Source organism: Schistocerca nitens, chromosome 4 (genome assembly GCF_023898315.1).
Source record: "Schistocerca nitens isolate TAMUIC-IGC-003100 chromosome 4, iqSchNite1.1, whole genome shotgun sequence".
In the NCBI taxonomy this organism is placed as follows: Eukaryota; Metazoa; Arthropoda; class Insecta; order Orthoptera; family Acrididae; genus Schistocerca; species Schistocerca nitens.
The window spans coordinates 298,720,819-298,742,348 of record NC_064617.1 but is presented as its reverse complement, the minus strand read 5'-3'; the positions used below and the strand labels follow the sequence as shown (position 1 = coordinate 298,742,348).

The 21,530-nt window shown below is 39.1% G+C and overlaps 1 protein-coding gene across 1 annotated transcript in view; it reads right to left on the bottom strand.

Moving 5' to 3' along the window:
• LOC126252266 (facilitated trehalose transporter Tret1-like) overlaps positions 1 to 21,530 on the bottom strand; it is a 69,067-nt gene that overhangs the window by 6,366 nt on the left and 41,171 nt on the right. Inside the window, exons 3-4 of the mRNA XM_049953139.1 lie at positions 18,967 to 19,190; positions 2,960 to 3,172 (exon numbers count right to left, since the gene is read on the bottom strand). Of these exons, the coding sequence (XP_049809096.1) occupies positions 2,960 to 3,172; positions 18,967 to 19,190 (437 nt within the window). The remainder of the gene's footprint in view (positions 1 to 2,959; positions 3,173 to 18,966; positions 19,191 to 21,530) is intronic.

Below are 21,530 nucleotides of genomic sequence, written 5' to 3'. Positions count from 1 at the left end.
TGGCGAACTAGGCGATCACACTCCTTTGTAGTTACTACGCCTCCTGCGGACTCTAGTGAGCAACACCATCAACGGCGACATATTACAGAATACCTGAAACTTCCTGGCAGATTAAAACTGTGTCCCGGACCGAGACTCGAATTCGGGACCTTTGCCTTTCGCGGGCAAGTGCTCTACCAACTGAGCTACCTAAGCACGACTCACGCCCCGTCCTCACAGCTTCAATTCCGCCAGTACCTCGTCTCCTACCTTCCAAACTTCACATAAACTTGGTAGAGCACTTGTCCACGAAAGGCAAAGGTCCCGAGTACGAGTCTCGGTCCGGCACACAGTTTTAATCTGCCAGGAAGTTTCATATCAGCGCACACTCCGCTGTAGAGTAAAAATTTCACTCTAGATACAGAATATCTAATTTCCGTGCTTTCCATCTGATGTGTAGAAGATACTGAAGGTATGAACTGGTGATCTCGACGCGTTCGCACTGACTGTAGATCGCATTGTGGAAATGTACCCGTCCGTTTGTGTTGCAGCTGTTAGTCCACAGCCTCAAGTAGATAATACTCCAGACGCATTGCGAGCACAGATTGCTGAACTTGTTCCATCAGTCTCTGCCTTGCAGACACAGCGTTCCAGTCACCAGTCACATCACTATCATTCAGTGAGAATACGCAGCCGCTCACTTTCCACTGCGAAAGTCAGTTGGTACCACTCACGAGGCTTCTTGATAAAAACGACGGTTACCACTGCTTCCCTAGCCTGCCGTTCGCCTGACATGTCGCCCATCGAACGTGCCTGGGATACGGTCGGTCGGCAACTTGTTCGTTCAGGTCCTCTTGCAGCCAGCCACATATGACGCTTTGTGGACGCGGCTACAAACAGCTTAGCAGGTTACTCCCCAGCAGAATATTCAGGCGCTCTGATTCCATGCTACGACGTCTAGTGATTCTGATTGCAGCACTTGGTGACATTGCTCCGTACTGAATTTCCAAAGTCAAGGTGCATGTAAAGATCTGTAATGCTAATCATTTGTGTTTGTGTCATGTTCCTAATCGGTAGAATAAGTTTCATTATCACATTCTCGGTCTTGATGTTTCACTTTTTCCAAAATTAGCGTACTTCGAGAAAGACTTCAAGGAAATCGCATTGTCCATTTTACAGCTGATTCGGTTATTTTCTTAAATAAGCTCTTTAGTACATCCAGATATCAGGTTTTAGGAATATAATGACAAACATCATCGTGTTGATCTGTGCGTCATACTGTATGTCCGTGTTTTAAAATGAGAATCAAAATCTGTTTTATTACTGCTTACATTACAATATTCGCTAAAGCCAATATCTGAAGATAGCAAGGATTACCGCACCATCAGTTCAACAGCTTATGTGTCCAAATAGCTGAAAACAGGCTTTAGCTAGGTAAAGGCACCAGAGAGACAGTTCTGACGTTGCGGTTGATATGGAAGCAAGACGGAAGAAAAATCAAGACTCATTCATAGGATTTGTCGACCGGGAAAATGCGTGTGACAGTGTAAAGTGGTGCAAGATGTTCGAAATTGTGATGAAAATAGGGATAAGTTATTGGAAAAGACGAGTAATACGCAATATATACAATGATGAAGAGGCAACAGTAAGACTGGAAAAACAAGAACGAAGTGCGCATAAAAAGTGGTGTAAGACCGAGATCTAGTCTTTCACCCCTACTGCCTACTGTTCAATCTATACACCAAAGAAGCAATGACCGAAATTAAAGAATGGTTCAAGAGAAGTATTAACATTCATGGTGAAAGATTATCAATCATAAGATTCGCTGATGCTATCCTCAGTAAAAGTGAAGAAGAATTACAGGATCTGTTGAATGGAATGATCAGTCTAATGAGTATAGGATATGGACTGAGAATAAATCCAAGAAAGACCAAAGTAATGACAAGTAGCAGAAATGAAAACAGCGAAAAATTACATCAGAATTGGTGATCATGAAGTAGATTAAGTCAAGGAATTCTGCTACATAGGCAGCAAACTAACACATTATGGACGCAGCGGAGATGACATAAAAAGGAGACTAGCCCCAGAAAAAAGGGCATTCCGTACCAGGATAAGCCTACCAGTACCAAACATCGGCTTTGATATAAGGAAGAAAGTTCCAAGACGTTGGGAGCACAGAAACGTACGGTAATGAAGCACGGACTATGTGAAAACCAGAGCAGAAGTGAATCGAAGAATTTGAGATGTGGTGCTACAGAAGAATATTGAAAGTAAGGTGGACTGATAACGGAAGGGATGAGGAGGTTCTGGAGAGAAGCGGCTAGGAACGGAATATCGGCGAATAATTTCCATGGTAATAGAGGGAGCGGCAGAGAGAAAAAAATGGAAATAGTCATTCTTGATGTTTTATTCAGCTACAATAAATCTGAACTTTGTGCTCAATCAGAATAAAAGTGAAGTACGATTGCTCGGACGGCCTGCATGATTTGATGTCGCTAGTTACAAATAATGCTTGTCTCTAAAGCACTGAGTGGTCAGCGCGTCGGTCTGTCACGCCAAGGGGCTGGGTTCGATTCCCGGCTGGGTCGGAGATTTTCTCCGCTCAGGGACTGGATGTTGTTTTGTCCTCATTATCATTTCATCATCATCAGTGGAAGGCAACGGAAAACTACCACTGGAATCACTTCCCTAGACGCTCATGCGGTGGACCTCTCTGACGAGGCTTCCCCCCTGCCGTAAGGTAGAACACAATGTTTTTTTTAAGCATTTGGCAGATTTATCAAATACTAAAAGTGGGCATGAAACAATTTCCTCATCATTTTTCTACACGTCATCATACTCCATCCGATCAGGCCTTGAAAGTCCAACGGTTCCGAACGACCGCCGTTTCATTGCCAGCCCATAGGGGCATGTGGTCATGACATACAAAGTAACAAGACATACGCCTGTGATATTTGTAAGGGATACAGGTTGTGCTTACCTGTACGACGCCGACTATGATGGCACAGTCGCTGGGGTCCATTTTGCTGCCCGCAGATACAAAGATGGACACAGAATAGAAGATAATGATGTTGATACCGGACAGTTGCTGGGAAAACTGTAGTCCCAAGCCGATGCCCAGGCAACGCCCTGCTGCGTGTGAGACGAACATATCCTTCAACTTCCCCTTACGCGCCCTTGCGTGGGCCACTGTCTGCAGGAAACCAAAAAAATGATGATTATTAAGAAACTTATGGATTAAGTTATAGACGTTGTTTCCAATAAATCTCACATTCGTGAACAAAGTTACTATTACTACAAATTTTTAGTTTAATTTCTCATCGGTGTTCTTTTATAAGATGGGAAGTACGAGCCGTGGCTGTGGTCTGGTGGCCAAACCATACCGGTATTCATCATGAGTGATTCAAGAAAACCACGGAAAAGGGTGCTTGTTATAATAATTGATCATCACCATCAATACAAATGCCTACTGCTAAGTGTCATTACCCGCGTAAACGCTTTGAGGTCGTAAACCACTATTCATGACCAAACGTCAGTTTGGTAACAATTTTTTTCTTAAGGTTCTCTCCTGCTTATGATACGGAAGTGCACACGGCTTGTATAAGACAATGAAAACGGTCATTTCTTTAAAAAACTATTTTACGATCGACTGAGGAAATTTTTTATTGCTATCAGAAATGTGATCGCTACACCCAGAGTGACGATGTCGTCATTGGTGCTCTTGGAGGAAAACGGATTACGTACAGACTTGAAATTCGATCTTTTTGACATAATCGTAAGCCAACAAGAACACTGCCTTTAACTTAGATAAGACGCAGTTCACTTTTATCAGGGACGACATCTCTGCAATGAGAGTTGAAGAGTTTTTGACTAACAGAAACCAGTACAACACACGGGGTTGTGAATGTTCCCGAAGGAAGTGCAAGAAGGCTGCTAAGGCTCTCAGTATACATTCGTGATTTATTTGACAGAGTTAGCAATACTCTCAAATGGAAATCTGACGATGCCTTCGACCACGCAAAAGTATCATCGCTGAACGCTCGAAAGGAAGTAAAATTAGAAAAATTAGCCAAATTCGAGCAGAACTCGCGCACTGAGTGTTCCACACAAAATTAATTACGCCTATAGTTCGTCCTGGGAATCGAGAATATAAAGGAGTTTTGCCTGCTATCGATATCAATATTGGCAAGACATTAGTCCCGGGAATTCCAAGACGGCATAAAAATCTCTACAGTAGTCCGTCAGACTAGCTCAGACATAAAAACAGAAGCGAGCACGAGACTTTTGTTTATATATGTACAAAGACAAGGTTTAATAATACATCTTTTATAACTTCTTACAGTTTACATTTGCATCCATTAACGTCCATTTATTACGATTTCGACATATGATGAATGCAATGTATCTTCAAATGGCAAAATGATATTTTTGTGTGATATAATTACAATTTAACAGGGTTCAGATTTTTTATTTTATTTGTGCTGTGAAGCCTTGCTTGTTACCGAATGTCAAGATTCTAGGTCAACGAGAAGTATTGTGTAAGTTTTACTGAGTGAGTTTGCGCGTTTGGAAATATGTAACACGAATGCAGGAATATTTTCATCGAATTGACTTAGTAGCTTATATTTTTAACACCGCCAAGAAGCTTTAGCTTTTTGTAGTACCAAGGGGCCATAGACCTTAGTATGTGACAAAAATTCCAACTTTATACGTCTACCCGTTCTGGAGAAAAAGGGTTTCTAACAGTCGAACAGACAGACATAGATACAGACAGACAAGCAGACAGATGTAAACCAACTTGATCCTGCTAGGGCTCCATTTTTACAGATAGAGGCTCGACCCCTAAAATGTTAATACCGTGGACAAAATTTCCACTTGGTGTCTTTAATGTATGCTGTTATGCTATTAAATATGATTCCCATAAAGGGAAAGTATTTGGCAGCACACGTTTCCAAGATTACAGCTAACCTTCTCGAGCCCATCACATCCTTAATGTAATTATGGTTCAAATGGCTCTAAGCACTATGGGACTTAATATCTGAGGTCATCAGTCCCCTAAACTTGGAACTACTTAAACCAAACTAACCTAAGGTCATCACACACATCCATGCCCGAGGCAGGATTCGAACCTGCGACCGTAGCAGCAGTGCGGTTCCGGACTGAAGCGCCTAGAACCGCTCCTCCACAGCGGACGGCTATGTAATTATGGATAATACTTACAAGTAGTATGAAATGGAACTCTTTCATTAAAGCAATAGAGGCGAGCGAAACGGAAAGCTTAAGTGTTTTGGGTTGGCTCTGGGAAAGTGTAGTGTGGTTGTGAAAGACGCCCAGTACGAAACACTAGTGCGACAATTTCTAGATCACTCCTTCAGTGATTCACGCCCTCAGAAAGTAAGCATCGCAGCAGATTTCGAACGAATTCAGAGAGAAGCTGCTAGGAATATAACAAACCGGCACTGCGGACGCGAAAATATAACGGATATGGCATGACAATTTAAACGGAAATATTTGCGGGAAATGTTTACATTGTTCTTGCAAAATTTGGGGATTAGGTGTTCGAAGAAGACGGATTGGCTGTTCTATTGTTTTCGCCAAATACCTCGCAGAGGGATCAAGAGAGCAATACGAGAAACTATAGGCATATGGACATTGAGTTTGGCCCATGTGAATGGATAAAGACACAGAACTATTATCTTTAATTTGAAGTTCAGTCCACCATGACCAGAACTGTGATTTTTGCGGTATGTACAGAATGCCTACAATAACACTGTCTGAAAAGTAAAAAAAAGAAAAAAATGAAAGGGGAACTAGGACTTGATGTATGGTCGACAACAGGGTACTTATAAAGCTCTTGTTCGACCGATTCTTGAGTATTATTCAGCAACCTGGGATTATTTACCAGGTAGGACTGACAGAAAAAATGAAAGGGAAACTAGGACCGTTCGACACCTGGATACTAATAAAGCTCGTGTTCTACCGATTTTTGGTTATTGTTCATCAATCTGAGATAATTACCAGGTATCACTGACAGAAGAGTCGGAGAAGGTCCAACGAAAAGCGGCGCGATTCGTCACGGGGTCGCAGTCAGGGCGAGAGCGTTACATTCATACAGTGTTTATGGACAGCTGTCCAACGATTGGACAGTGCTAACCATACGCTCGTTCAGCTTAATTACTTACAATTTTAGGACTCATTCGTCAGATACACTCTAAATTTATCCTACCACACAGTCTGTCATCGTAAAAATTGTACTTTGTTATGGTAAGTCCTTGGGTTTTGAATCACTTGAGCATTAAATTTGTGTATTTTTTTTTTCACTTTTTTACTTCTGGCAGCATGTTCGCATATAGTGTCATCTTTACTTAAGTACAGGATATTACTTAGGCACTGCCACTTATAATACAGGGTGTTTCAAAAATGAATGCTTGGGACAACAGTACATTTTCAGGCGGACAAACTTTCGAAATTACAGTAGTTACAATTTTCAACAACAGATGGCGCTGCAAGTGATGTGAAAGATACAGAAGACAACGCAGTCTGTGGGTGCGCCATTCTGTACGTCGTCTTTCTGCTGTAAGCGTGTGCTGTTCACAACGTGCAAGTGTGCTGTAGACAACATGGTTTATTCCTTAGAACAGAGGATTTTTCTGGTGTTGGAATTCCACCGCCTAGAACACAGTGTTGTTGCAACAAGACGAAGTTTTCAACGGAGGTTTAATGTAACCAAAGGACCGAAAAGCGATACAATAAAGGATCTGTTTGAAAAATTTCAACGGACTGGGAACGTGACGGATGAACGTGCTGGAAAGGTAGGGCGACCGCGTACGGCAACCACAGAGGGCAACGCGCAGCTAGTGCAGCAGGTGATCCAACAGCGGCCTCGGGTTTCCGTTCGCCGTGTTGCAGCTGCGGTCCAAATGACGCCAACGTCCACGTATCGTCTCATGCGCCAGAGTTTACACCTCTATCCATACAAAATTCAAACGCGGCAACCCCTCAGCGCCGCTACCATTGCTGCACGAGACATTCGCTAACGATATAGTGCACAGGATTGATGACGGCGATATGCATGTGGGCAGCATTTGGTTTACTGACGAAGCTTATTTTTACCTGGACGGCTTCGTCAATAAACAGAACTGGCGCATATGGGGAACCGAAAAGCCCCATGTTGCAGTCCCATCGTCCCTGCATCCTCAAAAAGTACTGGTCTGGGCCGCCATTTCTTCCAAAGGAATCATTGGCCCATTTTTCAGATCCGAAACGATTACTGCATCGCTGTCTGGACATTCTTCGTGAATTTGTGGCGGTACAAACTGCCTTAGACGACACTGCGAATACCTCGTGGTTTATGCACGATGGTGCCCGGCCACATCGCACGGCCGACGTCTTTAATTTCCTGAATGAATATTTCGATGATCGTGTGATTGCTTTGGGCTATCAGAAACATACAGGAGGCGGCGTGGATTGGCCTCCCTATTCGCCAGACATGAACCCCTGTGACTTCTTTCTGTGGGGACACTTGAAAGACCAGGTGTACCGCCAGAATCCAGAAACAATTGAACAGCTGAAGCAGTACATCTCATCTGCATGTGAAGCCATTCCGCCAGACACGTTGTCAAAGGTTTCGGGTACTTTCATTCAGAGACTACGCCATATTATTGCTACGCATGGTGGATATGTGGAAAATATCGTACTATAGAGTTTCCCAGACCGCAGCGCCATCTGTTGTTGACAATTGTAACTACTGTAATTTCGAAAGTTTGTCTGCCTGAAAATGTACTGTTGTCCCAAGCATATTGCAACAAACGGTGTATTTCTATCGCTGCTCGTTTAGTTTTTATTGCCGTTTCAAATATACCGGTCATTTTTGAAACACCCTGTACAAGAGATATGATGGAATGAAAATAATCAAGAGTGGTCCATATCACACATCGGCTTATGGGTGAGATGGACCAGTCTACTGGGAGAGATGGACTATATAAAAATAGCTAAACATGAAGAAAAAAGTCAGTTAAAATTATATGTTTTTATTTCGAATGTGTTGTGATGAATACGGAATTATATTATTAAATATTTTTGTCTAAAACGATTTTCTCACTTTATTATAAATATTGATTGAACCTCAGATCTCTAATTAGTCGTTGATTTTATTCAAGCATTAGCCTGCTATCCTCTTACCACACCAGCTGCACTTACTTCCAGATTCGAACACCATTCATGTGATTGTCGTCAATAGGAAACGCACTGAATCCTTGTCTTTGTTATTAGTTTCGTGACACTTTCTACACATTTATCTTCATCTCATTCATCAAAGCTACTTTCGTAATCTTCTACAATGTCATCAGTGTTGTTGCTTTCTGCAACTGATTAACAAGTTGAGCTGTTTCGAGTATTTTTCTTTTACAGCTTTTTCGGTCTGTTTTTATTTTCACTGTTGTTCGCTTTCTCTGTTTCCTTTCTTTTTTCATCACTCTTTTTCTTTACAGTTTTACTATTTTTCTGGAATGTTTAGCATTTTGTAATCAATTTTCACTTTCCCCTTAAAATTCGTTGTTTAATTAACAAAACGAACAGGCGATATTTATTCAAACAGTTTTGTCGACTTAGCTCAAGAGTAGAAAGTTTTGAACTGGTAGTCCTGAAAGTCATAGTTTTACTGGGAGTGGAGTCCGAAATTGTATCCCTGAAAGAATCTGAGTTGTGCAGATAACTCTGATTGGGATCACTAGGTCGTTTGAAAATCATTGAAATGATTGGTCTGCCTGTGTGTGAGATTTTGCTTCCCCATTTGTTGGAACAGACGTATGTTCCAACAGATAAGCATAGTCTGGGACTGCGGCCCTATTCAGTGGCCCTATTCGTGTCTTTGGGCCACTCGTACCATTTTCAGCTGTAATTCATTTAGTTCACGCTGAGATGAGCAGTTTTCCAAATTCAGTAGGGCTAACTTTCCTGGCTGGATTATTCGTCATAAAGAGTTTTGGAGGCGCTGTATACATACCTTTTCAATTGTTTGAAAAATGAGTGGACCAGGGGTTGCGACCAGTGGGATGCTTCTCTGCAAACTCTCATGTTTCCAAACGACCTGCGTGAGATGTGTGTATTGTACCAAGTAGTGAAAGTTAAGATGAAACCAATGCCTGACGATTAATCCCAAAAATTCGAAATTGAAATTAACAATCGTGGTACCGTCAAAGCAACAAATCAGAAATATGAAGGCGATTTGTCCAAAGTAAAATCGGAGGTAAAATCAATGTTCCTGAGAAGTTAGAACCAATTTCTGATGATGAGGGAATTGAAGTTGAGCTCAAAAAAAAAAAAAAAAAAGAAAAAGTAGAATTAATAGAGTTATCAAATAATGAAACTGACTTCAATACTTCTGAAATTAGAACAAGTAAGAGAATGCTAGAAACGGCTATAAAACTGGTTGAAATGCCAAGTGGCAAGGTAGACACATCAAACTAGATTCAATTACTGTTTTCAAAACTTGAATAGCATCGTAAAGAACTGACAAATAAGACGGAATCCAGCAGTAAACAGTTAAGTAGTAAGACTAGGTCTAGTAATAAACAACTAAACATTAAGACTGAATCTAGTAGTAAAGAACACTATAGGATGAAATGACCTCAAAAATGAACGACTTAAATTATCATGATCTGAAAACTATCATCATATGCAAGTCAAAGCAGGGCAACAGCTAACTAAACTACATAGTATTTTCAAAACCGAAATTAAAGTAGTTCGCAAAGATTTCAAAGAAGCAGGTGATCTCATGGAGGGAGAGTGTGAGAAAGAATCGACAGTGTATCCAGACTTTGCTCTTATCGATTTGAGGAAATAAGTAATAAAGTAAATGTGTAAGTAGGCTGTTTAGGTTTTTATGTTGGTAACGCCACGTAGCACTCTGTATGAAAATCACTGACTGTGCTGTGTGCAATCTGTGGCTGGCTGGACTCATTGTTGGAATAATCGCTTGCGTAGTGTTGGGCAGTTGGATGCGAACAGCACGTAGCGTTTTACAGTTGGAGGTGAGCCGCCAGCACTGGTGGTTGTGGAGAGAGAGAAGCCAGAGTTTTGAGAGGTTACTATAAGCGGATGATATGGACATGTGTCCGCCAGAAAAAGGAGATTTGTAAAGATGGTTGTCGTGAATTGAGAGATATATATGATGACTTTTGAACATTATTAAGGTAAATACATTGTTTGTTCTTTATCAAAATCTTTCATTTGCCAACTATGCCTATCAGTAGTTAGTGCCTTCGGTAGTTAGAATCTTTTATTTAGCTGGAAATATTGGCGCCCGCTGTATTGCAGTAGTTCGAGTAACGAAGATTTTTGCGAGGTACGTGATTCATAAAGGTATAGGTTATTGTTAGTGAGGGCCATTCTTTTGTAGGGATTATTGAAAGTCAGACTGCGTTGCGCTAAACATATATGTGTCAGTTTAGTGATGATCAGAATAAGTAAAGAGAAAACTATTTGAATACGTTGAGTTTTGCTCAGCTGTTTGAAAAGCAAATAACGTAGAAGTTTACCAGCACAGTCATTCATAATTTTTCAAGAGGATGTTTCAAATGCTTGTCAGAAGGATATTAAGAAAATAAAGTTTGACTGTTTGAAATTATATGAGGATTAAAGTTTTCTGACAGAGTGGATTCAGTAGAACTACAGGTAGAGGAAATACTAACATAGGAAATAGAGCAACGTCTGGTGGCTCTTGAAATACTACTGTACAGCATGCTGTTTCAGTTGACTCCACTTTCCTCAAATGTCGTCAGTTCTTACGTTTGGTCCACACAAACCAATTCACCAATTAGAGTTATTCACCAATTAGAGTTCTGGAATTATTTTGAGAATGTTTAGCCAAAGGCATGGTCAGAAAGAGAGAAAATTTCTTCCATAAGAAGTAATTTGTTAGGAGATGCTTTGCGATGGTCAGCTGACGCAATGATTAGATGCAAAGTTCTTTCTTAATTTTAAAGTGCATTTATTAATGAGTACTGGTCACATATCAAACAAAACGATGTTCTGAGAGAATTTTGGAGTGGTGAAAAGTTTGCTACAGGTCGTGAATCAGTAAAAGAGTTCTCTAGAAAGCGGGCCTCTGACAGAAAAGATGAAGCGGGAAATGATTATCATGGGACCAGTAGGTAAACTGTCTTGCTATTAGCAGAAAAGAATCATTTCCGCTCATAGAGATAATGTGGATAGATTCTTCGAATAACTGAAGTGAGTGCAAAGAGTAGCTGCTGTTGAGGAGCAGATACAGAATAATAATACGTCTTCTAGCAGTCATGTAAACAACCGAAATAATGGCAGTGTAAATGTGGATGTTAGAAGTATAGAGGTTTAGAACACACAATCTGATTATCGTTGTCAAGGCTGTGGTAGAGGAAAATGAGATAGACAGCCACTGTGCCTTCGCAGTAATTATTACGGCGAAAAAGAAATCTAAATAATGTGCCGTTGAGACAAGGCGGAGAGCCGAACGCTACCCTATCTGATTCCGAATCGAATGAACACAATAGGCCGCGCTTGGGAAACTAAGTCCCGTCTATGAGGAAACTGGCGCTCACCAGGTGGAAAGACTTTAATGAGGAACGTGTTCAGTCTACAATAACTCACGCATTATAAAAACTAACATCCTGGGGTAACAGTGCGTTGTGTTCTTGATAGTGGCAGTGAAGCAAATGCTTTGTCCCATGCATTCTTTGATTCTATTTCTCAGAAGAATGAACTAACTGTCGTGAAAGTAAGTGGTTTAAGAATAAAAGTTGCTACTGGAAAAGTTTCTAGACCATTACAGCACGAACCTTTGATGCCGATTGGTATAGGTAACATAATAATCATGCACGGTTTAAGTGTGTAGACGGGCACAGATCTTTCAACGACATAGCAAGGAAAAATTTACTTTGATGAGAGCCACTTAATATTAACTTTACTAGATTCTCGGGTGATTACGGGGACTTTCATTGCAAATTATGTGGGTACTAATAATGAAGCATGGGAACTACCTATTAGAGTAATAAGGAATAAGGGATATTTGCACGAAAATACTAAATTTGTTAATAATGTGCAAGATGCTAATGTGGAAGAGAACTTAATCCTGTAAGAAATAGAGGCTAAAGTACAATCAACAAATCAAATTTCGTTCAAAAGAGCTTTGGACAGAAAAAGAGGGCGTGACTCAAAATCTTCGCCCACTAGTTTTAACATTGGTGAACTAGTGTTAGTCAAAACTAAATAAAAAACTAAGAAAATTTCAGCGAAAACAAATAAATCTATGCGGGATGAATCTTTATTTTTCTTTCAAGTTTTATTCTCTTCTTCTGTCCTCTCTATAGTAAGTAAGGAATGCCGTTAGTTTTAGCATCTTCATAGTAAGTAATAACTTATTTCCATAAATGGCTATACCCTTATGATGAGTTGCAAGAGAGTATGAGAGGTTGTCTGCAGTAGTAAATTCTAAATGTTAAAATGGCAGTAGGTAACTTATGTGCACCAATGATAGAAAAATAATGGCAGAAGTAAATAAATAATAAATGATATCCACAAAAAGGATTAGTAGCAGTAAAATACAGATGAAAATTTCTAGAATCTGAAACAGTAAACTCTGCATAGATTAATAATCTTCAATTGGAAGTAAGATTGTCTATAGATAAGAAAGGGTAATAAAGTGGTGCCACTAGTGGTAAGCCAAAGCGTTTCGATATCAATTAAACGAGATGGGTGGAGGTGGTATGAAGATCGCACCAAAATATATGTAAATAATGAGGTGAGTAGGCTTACGAAGACAACAGGGAGAAAGAAGCGTCAGAATATATGAATAAATCAAAATAGGGAGAAACAGGAGAAGTGAAGTCTGTAGGCTGACTTATATAGTAAAATGGAGGGAAAATTGATGAGGAATTCCCTCACACCTCGTGGAAAGGTTGATAAATGCGTAATTTTGCTTAAGGCAGATGGTCATTTAACAGATACAGATTGACACATACAAACAACAATACAGGTAAGAAAATGTGTTAAGAAATCCTGATTGTAGAGTAATGTTATAATAAAAACAGCCCTTTCATTATGTGTGTCAGAAACCTAAGTAACTGCTGTTAAACAAACGTCTTCTTTAGCATACTAATCCATGCAATAATGAACCATATGAAGATAGAATATACCATGGTTACTCGATTTTCTAAGTAAAGCAACAGCTAATGAAATAAATTGCAGACTATCATAAGTGCGATTATTTAAACACTATGTTGACTTTCAGAATATGATATCTACAATTTACATACAAAAATTGAAAGTTTTGTGATTCAAGCTTAATAATGAAATAAAATGTCACTATTTTGTGAAGTAGCGTATTGCCAATAATCATTCTGAAAAAGTTAATAATAGTTTTCCAACTAACAAATTTTTAATAAAAATTTTAAAAAATTCTTTCTAGTAACTTCTCTATGGTTATTCAATTTATGGAAGGAAAATAGAATATAGAATGAGTTTCGTTCTCCTTTAGATGTAAGCTGAGAACAGAAGCTTAGGCTATGTTACATGTTTCTCACAGACCTGGAGGCATCATGAAAGGCAGCCTACAAGGTGTATTGGAGAAGGAACAGAGGAGGAGAAGGAACAGAGGAGGACACATACAACTGTGACTCCCCCCCCCCCATTCCCTTTCTGAATAGAGTATCGTGAAGAACGCCGTATATAGTGACTGCCCACCCCCTGTCTTCAATGTTTTAGTGAAAGTAGTTTGCATGGACGCACACCACAGTGCCTAAGATTGTGATTAAATAAGTAGTGAAAAGCTGTGAAAGAGTAAAATGTTTTATGTGTTTCTCCTTCAGGTAAAATCTCTAAATCACAAAATTAATTTTGTAGTAATTGAAAATTTTATTTCGTGTTTCTACGTTATTTCATTACATGATTAGCAGAAGTCCATTATGTCATGTTTTTCTGTGTATGCCCTATTTATCGTTAATTTTGTGGATTTAGTATTAAGGAAAATTTATCTAAAGTCAACTTAATTTAAAAGAGGGCAGCTGTAGTAAAATCAGTTGTATATAATATTTAATTTTGTTCAAAAATATTTTTTCACAAAAAATAGGCATGATGTGCGAATCAAGCGCTGTATCATTGTAAGAGATACAGAGGAGAGTGAGTGTGCTGGAACTTACCCCAGTTAACTACTACCAACGCCACATTGTCATTATGTTCCCGTGCATAGACTACAAAGTATTGCGCCATAATCTGAGAGTGAAATTAAAAATTAAAATAACTTTCTCAAACGTTGTTAGTGTATGATGTTAACATTGTGAAGTCTCAGAATGATCTAATCAATATGTTTCGCTAAATGCGTTATTTTAAGAAAAATTAGTGGCGCTTAGTAATGAAGATAGAAGTCTGACAATTTTTTTCAGACTCTGAAAATTTATGTCACAATCAAACGTTGCGAGTTTCAAGATGATCGGTTCAATATTTTGGTCAAAATTGGTGTTTTTACGAAAAATTGAAGACACTAAATATTAGACTCAGAAAGATGAAAATTCATATGTAGTCTCACTTTGATATAAAACCACTAAATATGTAACACCAATAAGCTACCTCTATTAGTTTTCAATTTATTCACTAAAAACTAAATTTGGGTCGAAAACGTCCCTATTCATATTAGTTTAAGTATTATTTGTATTTATTAATAGAAAGTTCTAATTACAGCACTTGATTGCTTTCATTAAATAATGCAGCTGTACCAAGATTCAAGACTGTTCAAAAATGGTTCAAATGGCTCTGAGCACTATGGGACTTAACATCTGAGGTCATCAGTCCCCTAGAACTTAGAACTACTCAAACCTAACTAACCTAAGGACATCATACACATCCATGCCCGAGGTAGGATTCGAACCTTCGACCGTAGCGTTCGCGCGGTTCCAGACTGAAGCGCCTAGGACCGCTCGACCACACGGCCGGCTTTCAAGACTGTATTGTAAATAAAAATCACTACAAGGAATCTTAATGAGGCAGCTCAGAGGTCATGTTCTACTGCCAGTTCCGTTCTAAAAATTCTAGCTAGCAAAATTTAAATGTAGTCGGGCTAAAACTTTTTCAGTAACTAAAACCAGCTTAACTCCATTCACATAAAAATTAAGAAAATTGTGAAGTATTAAATGACAGAGATAGTAATTAATACGTTTCCGAGAAAGGGGCCATTTAGATGTTGTTACCTGTGCCAAGACAGGTTGACAGCAAATGTTACGTCTGATGATCTGCTGTGCCCATATATAAATACGGCCAGAGGGGCAGTAAAAGGAGGCACATCGGACTGAGATATCAATCTGTCCGCGTCAGTTAAATGCTTGCGAGCACTGTGCCTTGGATGATGTCACAGCCGGAGAGCCGCCAAATACGTTCATGGTAAAAGTAGGAAAAGAAACCATGAGGACTGTACACCGTCCTGGATCGCTTAGATTTCACTAAAGTAACTGTTTGTGTGCTGCCCGTAGTGTCGACAAAACCACGTGGTAAGTGTCGAGATTATTTCCCAAATTTAATGCCAGGAAGTAACTTTTGGTGATCAGAAGCCAGACGATAGACCATTTTACTTGTAACTTACGCAGAGGTAGCCCCTGAACCGCTAAGAGTGCTGTTTCCGATAGGACGTTATTATTATTACCAAAAATGTTATAATGTTTGTGTGTGTGAACGTTTACTGAATATATTAATCAGTTACAACTCTAAACTTTTATTTATAGTCATATTCCCTGATCGCACTGAGTAAATAGCAAACAGGAACATTTTCTTTCAGTGAATACAACGAGTAATGCCGACTTGCAGACTGGAAATTATGGTCAGTGTGTTCTCCATCTCTTTCTGGCTGACCGCAAAAATAGTTTTCAAGCTCTTGCAAACGGCGAAGATGAATGGGAATGATGATATGACATGTGAATAGTACAGGAGAAGAACGTGCTTTGTCCACGTTTTTTTCCAAAAATGTGTTATGTATGCTATAAGATGCAGTATTCATTGTTGTTTAACGTTTTTAACCGACCAGTGTGATAATATGAATAGTCCACATTGTGTAACCCATTTTAAGTCAGGCATCCAGTGTAACAGCGCTCTAATATCTTTCACTACAGGGAATAAATTTGCTTTGACCAGTATTGTATATTATGTTTTAGATTCCTTGTGTATTGGTTAACAATGTTAGAATAAGGAATAGAGAATTTTCCATTTATGTGTATTGTTGGTACTAGTGAAATCCGTTGCTTTAGTTTCAGACATTTTGTTTATTAATGCATATGTTGTAAGTGGTTTCACTTTATTCCGAATGACGAGTACTTAATTTTAGCTTGAAAGACAGACCTTCATGTACTAACAGTGTTAGTAAAGGGAAAGTACGAGGGTGAATGTGCACCGCCATAAAGAAATTAAACGTTCATTCGCAAGAATTAGGAGAAAACTACATCTGTAAACCAAAATACTTTGAGGATGTAAGTGATGATGAAATATCAAATTTTATAAGAAAATTTAATGGTTTGGAAGGCTAGAATGGACAATAATTGCGTCTGACAGGCCTCATTACAATACCCGAGGTTCACAGAAGGCGAACAAGGAAGGACAAAGATGAAGCACACCTTCCAGAGTATAATTTGAAGTACAACGCAAGGGCGAAATGTGACGACGTTATACGATAAGTTGTTAAATGCAGGAAAGCGTTCATGGCATAACAACAAACTGATGATTGATGCCAGTTTAGAAATGTATGAAGTTGTGCAAGTTTCCTCGTGATGAAAGGTGTAAATATGGGCGTAGGCCATGGAAAATTAAGGAAGAAGTAGAAAAGGCAGTTTATGATCACACTTATCTACTTAAAGGTAGATCACGGCATTACAGCAATGAAAAGACCAAGAATTTTTACCTTCTAGAGGAACTTTCGGGGAATAAAATGTATGAAATATTCCAGGACAAATATCCGAAACTTGACCTTTCATATGAAACGCTTAGAACAGTACTCAGCACGGAATTTAATATAGCTATTGGTATACAAGGAGTGGTACATACTCATCCTGTGATAAATACACTGCTGAGATGAAATTCTGAATGCAAGATTATCTGAAAATTTGGATTTATGACGCGAAAAAACTTAAGTCTTGGTATAAACTGCTAAGATCACCAGTGACCACATGATACACAAAGTCAAAGATGAAACATTTTATTCCAGAAACAGAAATGCTCGTTTAAGAAGCCGAAATTCTAATGATACCGAGACTAATTGCATGGACTACCCAAAACTTTATGGTTATCAAGTACTACAGTAAGTACTAATGACATCTAGTACAAAAGGCAAATGCCTGTTTACTTTTTCAACATTCATCAGCTTCCAAGTGCAAGTTCAGTGTTCTGTACTTGCACTTAAGATACTGGAAGAAAAGCGCCGAATGAAGTTGTTTCCTTTTTAAATCACCTTGTAACAAAATTATTGAGCAGGGAATTCAAACACTTTTAAGTTTTTTGTGATTCGTGTTCAGGTCAGAATAAGAATAACTGTTCTAAGTTATCTTAATTGCCTAGTGAATGAACTAAATATTTTCCCTCTTGGGGGATCTTTTTATGTAGTACGATAAGCGTATCGGGGTAATTAACATAAAGCAGTAGCAGAAGTTCCAGTGGACTGGGTGCGGATCATTGGTTGAAGCCCTATGTAAACCTAAACCATTTTATGCTGCGCTGGTCAGTCAGGATTTGAAAGAAAACTGCGAATCATTTATAAAGAAAGAATATTTGAAAAAATGCTGGAAAGACCCTTTCAGAGCGGTAGTCAACACAAAAAACACAGCTATGCCTCATTCAGTATCGTGAAAATTTATAATGGAGTTTGGATTTCATAGATGGTGAGGGCTTCACAGTGACTTCAGGAGCAGCAGGCTAGAGAATATGATTACATAACGTGGTAAAATTTGAGGTACAATTTGAAAATATTATAAAATATTATTTAGAATATTTTTATAATAATAGTAATAATCATTTGTCTTTACAAGTCCTCTAACAATATCGAAAGAAAAGTGTCAGGACCTCTAGATTTTGAAGGAATATTAAGGACAAGAGGAAGAGAGTTTTACACAAACCTTTTACACTAGGCTTACAATTACATATTGGGACAAAGTGATATTTTACTTTATTCTCATTACCACTTTATCACATGACGTTAAAACAGCAAAGACAAATTATTTGAAAAGAACTATCTTTATTGTTTCAAACATCGTATTTCATTACAAAATATTCTTACAGCTAATGTTTAAGAAAAAGTACACTTTTACTTGCAATATCTTCTATTCCGCTACATACAAGTAGCACATTCGTCTTTTTTACGCATGACTTTACTTTAAATATTACCACAATAAAACTGCTATTTTAATATTTAAGTTATCAGTTTGTATTAACTTTAATGCATATAACCATCCTTCCAAACAACTTAAGTATTCATTAATTTTATCCATTAGTGCCCTTGAATTTCTCTTTCAACCTTTACTATTTCTGTCTTGAAAAACTTGTTCATGTAGGCAAAGCACAATCTTTTTCTGTGCTCTTGATATGTTACAAAATTAAGGAATACCTTTTATGGTGCTAGAGAGAGCTGCATAAGGTAAAACCTGTAGGGAAGACAGAGACTGGAATATATCAAACTGAGGACTGCAGGTGTTAAATGATACAGGGAGATGAAAAAGTTGGTACAGCAGAGGAAGTCGTAGCATCAGCAGCAAACGATTCACAAGACTGACAACGATAAAACCGTAAGGTACTATCTGCGATGAACATATGCTGTTCATATGGAGACGGAACTTTGGGCTAGCCCGAGAAATTCATTCGAATGCAACACAGTTGACCAGAATATTGTGATAAGGCGATGAAAGCCTACATTTTACTAACGTGAATGGTTAACACGAAACACAATGGGGATGATCCGTTACATAGTACGATGAAAAGTCTGCTTACCTCGGTCATCTCAGCGAGGTCAGCATTGATATCGGCGTTGGCGCCACCACGCAGCCACCGCAGCGCTATCGTCGCGTTCTCCGTCTTGTCCTGGCTCAGCAGAAATATCGGCGACTCCGGCACGAAGAAGAACAGCACGAAGAATAAGATGGGCGGGATGGAGCATAACAGCGACAGCCACATCAGGTTCGACCATTTACCCACCACGTAAACATACAGGATGCCTGCAGGTGGTCCACAACATGTAGCCCTCCACCCATCTTCATCAGAATACCACACTTATCTTATTATGAGCCACTGCTTTAATTTTTCCTACATAATACCACTTTTCCTACGGAGGAACTATTTTACTTTCAAAAATGTCTGTTGGTTTTGTTTACCTTACTGTGAGAGGACTCGTTAAAGAATAGAGAGGACATATACCAGTTATGAAAACGTGGGCCCATGCCTTTTACTGATTTCTGCCTTACTGCTATGGTATTCCTGCAAAAAATGTTTTATCTTCTATACGTGGGTGTTCATCTATAGTACTATGTCGTTTCAAAACATTATTTGACGTAGTTACCAAAAATTTCAAAAAGTTGTTAACCAGTAGGGCCTAAATATAAAACTTTGACAAGATACTCATATATATATATATATATATATATATATATATATATATATATATATATATATATATGGAGTTACAAAAAGGTACCGCCAAACTTTCAGGAAACGTACCTCACACACAAAGAAAGAAAATATGTTATGTGGACATGTGTCCGGAAACGCTTACTTTCCATGTTACAGCTCATTTTATTACTTCTCTTGAAATCACATTAATCATCGAATGGAAACACACAGCAACAGAACGTGCCAGCGTGACTTCAAACACTTTGTTACAGGAAATGTTCAAAATGTCCTCCGTTAGCGAGGATACATGCATCCACCCTCCGTCGCATGGAATCCCTGATGCGCTGATGCAGCCCTGCAGAATGGCGTATTGTATCACAGTCGTCCATAATACGAGCACGTAGAGTCTCTACATTTGGTACCGGGGTTGCGTAGACAAGAGCTTACAAATGCCCTCATTAATAAAAGTCAAGAGGGTTGTGGTCAGGAGAGCGTGGAGGCCATGGAATTGGTCCGCCTCTACCAATCCATCGGTCACCGAATTTGTTGTTGAGAAGCGTACGAACACTTCGACTGAAATGTGCAGGAGCTCCATCGTGCATGAACCACATGTTGTCGTACTTGTAAAGGCACAGGTTCTAGCAGCACAGGTAGAGTATCCCGTGTGAAATCATGATAACGTGCTCCTTTGAGCGTAGGTGGAGGAACATGGGGCCCAATCAAGACATCACGAACAATGCCTCCCCAAACGTTCACAGAAAATCTGTGTTGATGACGTGATGGCACAATTGCGTGCGGATTCTCGTCAGCCCCCACATGCTGATTGTGAAAATTAACATTTTGATCACGTTGGAATGAAGCCTCATCCGTAAAGAGAACATGAGCTCTAACATGGAAATTAAGCGTTTCCGGACACATGTCTACATAACATCTTTTCCTTATTTGTGTGTGAGGAAAGTTTCCTGAAAGTTTTGCCGTACGTTTTTGTAACACCCTGAATATATATACATACATATATATATATATATATATATATATATATATATATATATATATATATATATATATATATGTGGTGGTCCTTTAATCGTGACCGGGCCAAATATCTCACAAAATAAGCGTCAAACGAAAAAGCTAAAAAAAAAAAAAAACTGCAAAGAACGAAACTTGTCCAGCTTGAACGGGGAAAACAGAGGCGCTATGGTTGGCCCACTAGATGACACTGCCATAGGTCAAACGCATATCAACCGCGTTTTTTAAATAGGAACCCCCATTTTTATTACATATTCGTGTAGTACGGAAATAAATATGAATGTTTTAGTTGGACCACTTTTTTCGCTTTGTGATAGATGGTGCCGCAAACATATGGCTTACAATTTTAGAGGGACATCTGGTAACAGGAAGGTTTTTTAAATTAAAATACAGAACGTAGGTACGTTTGAACATTTTATGTCGGTTGTTCCAATGTGATACATGTTACTTTGTGAACTTATCATTTCTGAGGACGCATGCTGTTACAGCGTGATTACCTGTAAATAACACATTAATGCAATAAATGCTCAAAATGATATCCGTCAACCTCAATGCATTTGGCAATACGTGTAACGACTTTCAACAGCGAGTAGTTCGCCTTCCGTAATGTTCGCACATGCATTGACAATGCGCTGACGCATGTTGTCAGGCGTTGTCTGTGGATCACGATAGCAAATATCCTTCAACTTTCCCCACAGTAAGAAATCCGGAGACGTCAGATCCGGTGAACGACTAATCCACCTGTCATGAAATTGCTATTCAATACCGCTTCAACCGCACGCGAACTATGTGCCGAACATCCGTCATGTTGGAAGTACATCGCCATTCTGTTATGCAGTGAAACATCTTGTAGTAACAGTAGTAGAACATTACGTACGAAATCAGCATACATTGCACCATTTAAATTGCCATCGATA